This window comes from Salvia hispanica, chromosome 5, assembly GCF_023119035.1.
Source record: "Salvia hispanica cultivar TCC Black 2014 chromosome 5, UniMelb_Shisp_WGS_1.0, whole genome shotgun sequence".
Classification (NCBI taxonomy): domain Eukaryota; kingdom Viridiplantae; phylum Streptophyta; class Magnoliopsida; order Lamiales; family Lamiaceae; genus Salvia; species Salvia hispanica.
In genome coordinates, this window is record NC_062969.1 from 30,301,370 (window position 1) to 30,311,327 (window position 9,958).

The 9,958-nt window shown below is 39.9% G+C and overlaps 2 protein-coding genes and 1 pseudogene across 2 annotated transcripts; 2 read left to right on the top strand and 1 right to left on the bottom strand.

Annotated features, from left to right (window-relative positions):
* The first annotated feature begins 1,049 nt into the window (after positions 1 to 1,049).
* LOC125190426 (ATP synthase subunit delta', mitochondrial-like) lies at positions 1,050 to 3,054 on the top strand. Its single transcript, XM_048087742.1, has 2 exons — positions 1,050 to 1,396; positions 2,547 to 3,054. Exons 1-2 carry the CDS (start codon positions 1,130 to 1,132, stop codon positions 2,889 to 2,891), a joined length of 612 nt encoding a protein of 203 aa, XP_047943699.1. The 5' UTR covers positions 1,050 to 1,129; the 3' UTR covers positions 2,892 to 3,054.
* Positions 3,055 to 3,226: 172 nt separating this feature from the next.
* On the bottom strand, positions 3,227 to 5,297 carry LOC125190424 (cell division cycle 20.2, cofactor of APC complex-like). The gene is made up of 8 exons (XM_048087740.1): positions 5,182 to 5,297; positions 4,997 to 5,098; positions 4,643 to 4,819; positions 4,313 to 4,579; positions 4,126 to 4,228; positions 3,735 to 4,051; positions 3,505 to 3,663; positions 3,227 to 3,427 (listed from the first exon to the last, which is right to left on the bottom strand). Exons 1-8 carry the CDS (start codon positions 5,266 to 5,268, stop codon positions 3,284 to 3,286), a joined length of 1,356 nt encoding a protein of 451 aa, XP_047943697.1. The 5' UTR covers positions 5,269 to 5,297; the 3' UTR covers positions 3,227 to 3,283.
* Positions 5,298 to 7,377: 2,080 nt separating this feature from the next.
* LOC125189806 overlaps positions 7,378 to 9,958 on the top strand; it is a 5,201-nt pseudogene continuing 2,620 nt past the window's right edge.

The window sequence follows — 9,958 nt, forward strand, 5'->3', positions numbered from 1 at the left end:
CTCAAAAGGATGTGTAAAGAGTGTTCGAGGTTTTTCAAACACTATTCGCGATTATCAAAGCCCGTGTAGTATATGAAAAACTTCTCCTACATCATTTTTCCGTGTATTATCATACAAAACAAGATAATTGAAACCAAAGGGGATGCAACAAATTTGTTCAATGATAATACCCCCAGTAGCTCCACCACAAGAACTCTCCCACGCTAGGATGCACCAACACTATTTTGTGAGCTCCTAGATCGTCGGGCATCAGCGCACGATTCCACTGCTCACCGCTAACTCCAGGATAATCTAATCGAACATATTTGGTCGGGATTTGACAACAAGTAAGAGTTTCGGTCAAGTGAGAGCCATAAATAGTGAAAGGAATGGATAGTTTATGGATGTATAATTGCAGGTGTAGTCTTTTAAATAAGGAATGTAGTAAAAAGTTGTGTGAAGAGGGAAGAATAGGAGAGGAGTTAATTGTTATGAATGCTCTTACATCTTACCAAACCATGTTACCTGACAACTAAAATCATCTTCAATGGTACACTAAACTTAAAATAAAGCAGGAAAATAGATTCAGTGGTACTTGAAAAAAATCTTATTTTTCATTTTTGAGTAAAATATACTCATCTTTAGGTTAACATTTTATGAGTAAAAAAGGTACTCTCTCTATCCCATTAAAAATGAAACGTTTTCTAAAACAGAAATAACACTATCTCTTTTTCTTCTCTTTTATTTTACTTTCTCTTCATTAACTTACAAAACAACATTGCGTAAAATCTCGTACCGGAAACCAAATGTTTTATATCTGTTAAAATAGGAGTATAATATAGAGAATATTCTTTTAAATTTAAATATAATATAAATAATTAGAGTAAAATTACTATTTAATAGTACGATATTTACACTAAAATGTTTTAATATTTTTTTTCAAATAGTTGGAGATTTCGATGGGTAAAAGTGATTTTGAATATGTAGCACAGTAGTCAGTATTATTGACGATCGTGTTTATGGGCCTTCTTCGTATTAAAGCCCACTAAATATCGTCTAAATTTCTCAAATCGCAAATCCAATTTTGTCAGTCTCCTCTCTCTCTCTCTCAAACGAAATCGACAACTGAAACAAGCGCCTCTCTCCCAAAATGCTGCGACATGGTTCACGATCCCTCTTCAACAGAGCCTCCGCCACATCCATGAGGTGGCGCCGCCAGTTTTCCACGGATCTCCCTGCGGAGACTGCCGAAGACACCAAGTTTGTGGAGTCCTGGAAGAAAATGAACCCCAATATGGACCCACCTAAGACCCCGTCGGCGTACATGAAGCCTCGGCCACCCCCCCCTGCCAACATTCCGTCCAAGCTCACTGTCAATTTGGTGCTTCCTTATGATTCTGTCTTATCCTCCAAAGAGGTAATTTCATTATAATCATATCGTTGATGTCAATTGTCCCGGTATTTGTAAATTGGAATTGTCTTTTAATTTTGGCTATTGATTGTAGGTTATTATTGTTTTTTCCCCTCTTTTACTTTTGGCTATGGTTGTATGCTTGTTGAAAGCCCTATAGGTGGATTTGCAAATCTGAATTTTGCTTTCCAGTTTATCTAAATTCGGATTTCAGAGATTCAGAAATCGATATATGTTTCATCGCTTTGTAAGATGGGTTGTCCATACGCATTGATCTTATTGTAGAAGACCGAGACTTTCAGTTAAAAATGCTTGGCTAGTGATGAATTTGCATCTTTTGTTATAACTTGTTTTGTACTTGTAGACAGTAAGCATGTAGTTAGGGCCTTAATATGTCTTTACATGGCAATGCACGTTATAAGGAGCAAATTATAGATTTGTTCCTTATTTATTTGAGTCAACCTTATGGATTACTTGTGTTCGTGTTGTCTTATGGATTTGTTCTCTCTTTAGGTCTTGGGAAGGACCTGTAAATATTTCTCCTTATCAGTTTCTTGATAAGTTAATTGTACTTTTATGTTCAAATCCAACCACTCTTCAAAAATATTACTCTGTTACGAGGTTTCGGACTAAACTCTTTGGCTAAGAAGTCTTGGGTTTGGTGTAAACATCAGGTGCTCTCGTAACATTTACAAGTTGGGTTATCTTTTATCATTCATTTTAGATGCGAGTATCACTGAGAATAGTATGCTCATACTATTCAATTCCTACATCTATTTGTTCCCTGTCTAATTCGACGTTACTGTAGTCTCCTGTCAAGTTAATGCAGCTAACAGTATATCACATGTTTTCGAACTTGGAAACGCAGTAGGACAGTTCATGGTTAATTTGTTTTCCCAGTTGGAAACTTTCCCATTTTAATAGTACTCCCAGCAATTGCCACTATGTTACCCTATTTGGACTTAAACCTAAGATCCATATCATATAAACAAGTCAGTCACTGTAATTTAATTTATTGGAATCAAATAATCAATGTATCATAGGTACTTCATTTGTTTCACTTCTTGCTCTGATCTGTTCAAGGCGGGTTGATGTTGTAGTCAAAACTTAGTAGAGAATATGTATATTGATGACTGTGCGCCTGTTGTGTCTACAGGTTGATATGGTCATAGTCCCGGCAACTACGGGACAAATGGGTGTTTTACCTGGTCATGTAGCTACAATTGCTGAGCTAAAACCTGGGATTCTATCTGTTCATGAAGGCAACGATGTGACTAAGTATTTCCTGAGCAGTGGTTTTGCTTTTGTCCATGCAAACTCTGTTGCAGATATAATTGCTATTGAGGCCACACCAGTAGATCGCCTGGACCCAAATTTAGTTCAGAAAGGCCTTGCAGACTTTCAACAAAAGCTAAACACTGCATCAACAGACGCGGAGAAAGCTGAAGCACAAATTGGCATAGACGTACACAGTGCTCTCAATGCTGCTCTTACAGGTTAAACGTACTGTGGAGTCGATTGATTTATTTCTGCTAAGGGAATTCTTTTTGTACCCTTTTTCAAGGCTTTATGCTTGTTGATCAAACTTCGATCTCAGAATTTGTTGTGAAAGGATTTCTCAAATGAATAATGCTCCCATCTGGGTCTGATGCATTTCCCTTTAACTTGTGATCTGGTGGTGGTAGCCAGAAAACAAATTTACAATTGGATGATTTCATCTTTACAAGGTCATAATCCTGTATTCTTAACTCAGTTGCCATAAAACTTGTGTATTGTAGTCGATGAATACAATGGTATGTTGATCAAAACTGTTGTTGTGTAAACTATTGCATTCATAGATTCATATAACAGCCCACTTCTTAAGCTACATTAGTTGGAGAGTTGAAAATCTCATCACCTTATGGCTGATGTCTTGAGAGAGAGAAGGCTCTCCAAATAGGACATCCTTGAATTGCCAGGGGCTGCTGGACCAAATACATTCCAGAATCGAAGGGCCTCGTCTTCTCCGGCTGAGGCGACAGTCAGACCATCAGGGCTCTGTCGACGACTAATAATAAGTATACACACACATTGGTAACACTACAGTTCTTATTGCATCAGGTTATAAATCAGACCTGAGTTAGATGAAGAACCCGAGACGTCGCGTTGGCAGACTCTCCTATTCGGGACATGGAAGGGTACTTCCACAAGCATAACTGGTTTTGGCATTCGTAGCCGTAGCCATGCCCGCTTAATAACTCTTTGTGATGCCTGTTCCATTGTAGCCCACATATCTGTCAACAAAATCATCACCATAATCAATAAATCTTCTGATCACAAAAGGAAATCAAACAATCAAACTCGCCTGTGACTTAGTTTCTGTGCTAGAGGTGCAGGTCCCTTTTTGAGTGTTCCATAGCTTTATATTGCCATCGTCCAAGCCACCACCGGATGCCAGCACGTTATAGTCGTGAGGGCACCACGCCAGAGCTTTAACCGCTGCACAATGATGATCGAATCTGTAAACGTGATGGTTTGCGCTCATCTTGCATGCGTCCCACAAGTAGACTCTAGTATCATTTGCACCACTGGCTAGCATGCTCCCTGCAGCCGACCACTTCAAACCAGAGACTTCACCCTTGTGCACTTTCACACGGCACACTTGACTGTTCCTCACTCTCACTGTCATAAAACTCTGATCATTTCAACAGCCTTGAGACTATATTAAGGATGAATAAAGAAGCAACCTCATTTACCATCATGGTTGATGATAGCTCCACTAGAGCTTCCACAAGTTAGTGTGTGACCATTCCACGCTATAGATCCCACACGTCCACGCTGACCCTCTAACAACCTCACCTACGTAAAACACATGACAAGAACTAAAAACCAACGTCGTTAAGAGACAGAGCGAGCAATCAGCTTGTTCATCTGGCCACTTACTAGATGGAGCGACTCAGCATCATAGAGATGAATTTTAGAGCAACTATACCCCGCTGCTACAACTTCTCCATTTTCAGACCAGTTTACGCTAGCAAGATAGTCGCCTTCGCTCGCTTCTGACACTAGTTCAACTTTACAAGTGTTTGCATTCCACAAGTATAATTTTCTGTCAAGAGCAGCTGCTAGCAGGTTCGTCTTCCCCCAATCAATAACGTTGAGATAATAGTCGTGGCTGATTCTTGGCGCATCCAGGATACGAGCTTCACCCTGGCACGGCAAGCTAGTTATCATCAAAGGAAAAAACGAGCAAGAGCTTGTGAACACGTTTACCTTGGGGAATCTTCGCAACGGTCTACAAGTAAGGGTCTCGTTGTTACAACATCGCGTCTCATCAATCATAGGGCTCAGTTTTCTACTTGATTTGGGACTGCCCCTGAAAACAAGCATTTGAAATGGCCTACCTTCAGCATTCAAGGTCAGATTGCTCAAAGATTTCCTATATTCAATCTGTGATGAAAGAAAACATCAGTGGAACAGCTCATAAACTCAATTGCCACAAAGTAGAATCGAACAAAGCATCATAACTTTTGAATTTTGAGGCCATTGAACCCAAATTTAATCCGAATCAAGAAATACTGAATTGAATTTGAAATTCAAGAATAATTCGAAAATTGAAGAACTGACACTAGATTTGGTATGTGTGGGTCGTGCAACAGTGGTGTTGGTCAATGTACCGTGGGCTTGATCGAGATCCATAAGACTCCGATTTGGGATAAACCTATCGCCCTTGTCAAACAAAACAACAAATTGACAGAAATATAAAGTAATTATCGAAGAAATTGCGAGAAATCATTCAAAAGAATAGGTACCGGAAAATCATATTTGACGGGGCTGTCGTGGAGGCGAGTTGGAGAGTACCAATCGGAGGCCAGTCTCCAATCAGTCTCATTATCCATTGTTACTGCTTCAAAAATTTTGCGGAATAGTGAAAATTATGGTTGAGAGGAATTCATTTTCCAGATGAAGACTGATGCTATTTGGCGCCAAAGGCGTTGCGTTTTGTTGCCGTTGGATCTTGTCAAAACCGTTAATTTTTTAACCCTTCCTCTTCTTAATTTCATTTTCTTTTCGATTTTTTTAAATTTTCTTCGAGTCAAAATGAAATATGTCTATATATAAAAGAAGTTGTTGAGATAATTACCGCCTCCAACCATACACCAAATTCCATTTTTGGTGTAAAAATGTTCTCTAACCATACTCCATATCCAAATCCATTTTTGATTTTTTTTTTCTAATGAAACAACACCAAATTTAAAGTAAACACCAAAATTGAATATCTACTGCAAAAAAAATTTATATATTGCATAATAGTTCTTATAATTAAATAATTATACTGCCATAATTTATGTACTGCTTAGATAGTTGAATCAGCCACATTATTTGCACATATTGAGTAGAGATATGTAAGCTTGTTGTACTAGGGTCTAGGAAATCTTTTACACACATTTTTTTTATGGAATTTGCAAATAATTTTCCGAATAATTAAATCGGAATTAGCAAGCTCACCATATCTTATGTTTTTTTTCTTTGCAAATAATAACTAATAAATTTACTAATATAGGAATGAATATTTCCAAAAAAAATCTTGTTATTGTTGCTTACCGTTATAATTATGTATCAATAGATTAGAAGTTGTTCAGCTGAGATTCATTCATTACTAAAGAGCTATGGATAGATGTCGCAAAACAAAAGCAAGTCTTTATTAAGAAAGCAAGTTAAACCTCAATGCATTAAAATAAAATTAAACACGAACAACAAATGATTGTAATAAAATGAAAAACGTAATAACAATCTAGTAAATCAGAATCGGATCCTCCAATATTGTCAAAGTACAAAGAATATGCTCTAATTGCAGTCATCTGGTTGGTCTTGTTGCTGAGCTCTTTTCTATAAAATGTGTTTCCGTTCAGCTTGAAAATAAGCACGACTTTGAGGATCGTCTATGGAGCTCAAGTTCATAGCCATTATTTTATTTTCTTCTCTCATTGTTTTGAGTTCTTGAGCCACCTTTTGATTTTCCACAAACTTAGCCATGTGATCATTTGCTTTTTTAATACCTTCGTTTAGTTCCTCATTTTGTTTTTAAAGAGTAGCAATAAGAGATGTTGTATTCTCGGATTGCTTTTTCTTTCGTTTAGCCTTCTTTATTCCGATTGGTCTTGATGAAAAGGAACCTCCCTTTCCCTCCTCATCATCACAACTCATAGGAAATGAAGACAAAGTTTGAGAGCAATGCAAAATATGAGTCTGGCCTTCTGAATTAGAAGACTGAATTCCACGTGATGCTTGTTGTCTAGAGGTCCCTACATAATCTTGGAAATTTTCAAAATTCTTAATCATTTCCCAAACATGAGAAAATTTCCAACCTAATTTGTAGTTTGCATCTTTCTTGAGCAATTGTATAGCTTCATTCATCTACAAATGGTTATAATCAATTAATCACAGGTACATAAGAGGAAATTTAACATTAAAAACTATGATTAAATACTCACTATGTCAGCATTTGAAGAACCGCTTAGATTTCTTGCTTTAGCTGCTCGGATACATCCATGAAATTTCTTTGCAGCTTTTTCAATCGTTTGAATACGAGCTTGCATAGATCTTTCTGTATGCTCTGGCCAAAGTTACATCTCTAGCTTCATTGAATCCATCTTTGATACGAGTATATCTATAGAATATCCCCATATCTATATTATTTCATATATTATTGATTTCCATATCTTTCCTACTTCTTGATCACTAAGTTAGGTTATTAGGGAGTATTATAAATAGGAGTCGTTGTTATCTTTTGAAGGAATCATGGAAGAAATATAATTATCTTTTATCATTCTGTCTTTTATTTTTCTGCAATTTACTTTTCCTGTCTTTCATCGGTTGCTCGACGGAATTCCTTCTATGAACAAACCTCTTTTATCCGGTGATTTATCACCATTATTCTCCGATACGAGTTTACTCGTATCATTTGGTGCTTTCATTCGGTTCTCATCCTCCGAATTTCTGCCATCATGTCATACACCTACACCGCCTACCACCATCACCAATTCGACAGACAGTTCGCCTTGCCACTGCCCATGCCGAGCCCCACATCGTGTTGGTACTCCCAGAGACTAGACGTGCAATTTGGGTACCCCAATCCAGATCTGGCGTGCCCGATTCCCGCGCTACCCTTTAGCGTGCCAAGGCCCTCTTCGGTGTTCTATCCGTGCCCCGAACCTGGCCCTCCCGATGGGCACCCACTGTACACCCCTGCACAACCGCCTTACCAGCCCTTCCAGCCGCCATCGTCTCCATATCAGCCGCCTTACGACGGTGTTGGCCATACAGAGCCTCTTGGCATGGCATGTGATCCAGTGATGCCGAATTTGGAACCGAACCTACAGTTGGCTGCCTTGGTTTCACAGCTTGAGCACTTGGCCGCAACTGTCGAGCAATTGGCGTCTCGGATGGATGCAAACAAACGCTGCCTGGGCGATCCACACGCCGCGATGAGGTCGACGAGCCATCTCCGCACAGCCGCCCCACTGGCCGCTACAACTGCTGTCTCGCCCACGAATCTGCCCCAGCTAGCTCCTCCGTGCAGCCCTGATATCAGTGGAGATGAGGGCGAATTGTTAGACGATGACCCACTTCCACTAGCCGTGATCTCTCAGTCGGGCGACTCCAATACCATTCTGACATCAGTCCCTCATTCTGTACTTGTTTTCCCCGGTTCTATATAATTGGGGATTTCAGAGGGTGTGAAACACGACCGTTGTAGTTCTTCTCTCGGCAAGAGAAGAGTTACAGAGAAATTTCACAATTTTGATGATATAGGTTTTAATGATGACGCGAATCCAATTGATGGTGATGTTGCAAGAATGAATCATCGAACAACATCACTTGACGGTGATACACGGTGAAACCCTTAACGATGAATTTTGGCAACCACAATGGTCATCCTTTGATGATTTTTGATGGAGGTGATGAAGGGAGATACTCTATTGTTCGGTGTGCGTTTGATCCGGGAGGAGATACCTCGCCAGAGCTTCGTCTTTAATTCTCGTCGTGGCTTCATGGTTTCCACCTTGAGGACAAGGTTAATTTTAACCGTGGAGGAGTTGATACGAGTATATCTATAGAATATCCCCATATATCTATTATTCCATATATTATTGATTTCCTGTAACACCCGCACTTTTTGAACCATAGCCGAACAAATATCACCTTGCATTAGTTGTTATTTCTTGTTTGTTCGGGTTTTAAAATGTGTGCGATCTCGATAATCATAAAAAAAGGACGTTTAATAGTTTTAGTAAATGCGGTGTAAAAATCTATGAGTTCGTTTAACACAAGTTCAAATAGAATTTGTAAAGTCCTACACTATTACAATTTAAATATCGAGGATAAAGCAAAACAAGGAGACGTGCCCCGAATCTCGGCGGTTGTGCACGTTCCGGGACCTCCAACTTCATTTCGTGCTCCTATCTATTTCTACATCGCACACTTCTGGAACCTACAAAAGATAGACAAATATTAGTCGCATCACCATCACATCTTTCAAATCAAGACAAGACTTTTGACGAAATCACATCACATCAAAGCACGAGTCCCAAACGACGGCACACGATTCCCAAACGACGGTCGTACTTGCTAGCCGTCATTTTGAGTGACGAGATGTAATATTCTTGCCATTTTTGGTATATTGAATGATTGATTTGCCAACTTGCTCCTTTTAGTAAAAAGTCTCTAACTCTTGTGTAATAGTTTGCTCCCTTTGAAACATAGAATTACCCATGTAGAACCATACATCCTCTTTACCTATAAATACTTCACCACCTTCTTTCATCTTCCTTTTGTTTCTCAAAATAAAATCTCCAACATCATTAAAGAAGAGAGCAAGTGAGATACGCATAGTGAGTTCAAGGAACAAGAGGATCAAGCTCTCTCACCCATCACCCTTTACTCCACTCTTCATGGAAGGTAAATGCTCTTAAAACCCAAGTGTTATTCATAGTTCTTTCATTTATTCTTTTTGCCAAGCATGACAGAAGAGATAGCATGCTCAACATAGTACCACGAATTTAGGTATCTCTACCAAATTCTCAATATCAACAAGTTCATATTCTAGTGAAATAACCAAGCATCCGATAATTTAAAGAAAACCAAGCCCAAGTTCATATATATCCTCATAACTCAAATTAAGTAGAGCATGACCTTTGCGATAACCATAAAAGCAATAATAATAATCGGGCATGAAGCATGATTGAGAACTTAGCTTGTACGAGTGCATCTTTGAGCACCTACCGAAGGGGCGCCAGTCCGCCGCTGCCACCTCGCTCGGAGCAGTCCGCCGCTGTTGCTGCGTTCAGCAGCATCACACGCTGCCGCTGCTGTCACGCGGCGGCAGCCCTACGCGCAGAACCCCCCGCCGCTGCCGCCTCTGCCGGGAAGTCGCCGCTGCTGTCACACACACGCAGCTGCTGCCACGCGCGCACAGATGCTCGGCAGACCCCACTGCCGCTGCTGTCACCCGGTGGCAGCCCCTGCTGCCCCTGGACCGAGCAAACAACGTTGCCCTCTTCTCCACTCGCTCGACGAGCTCGGTGA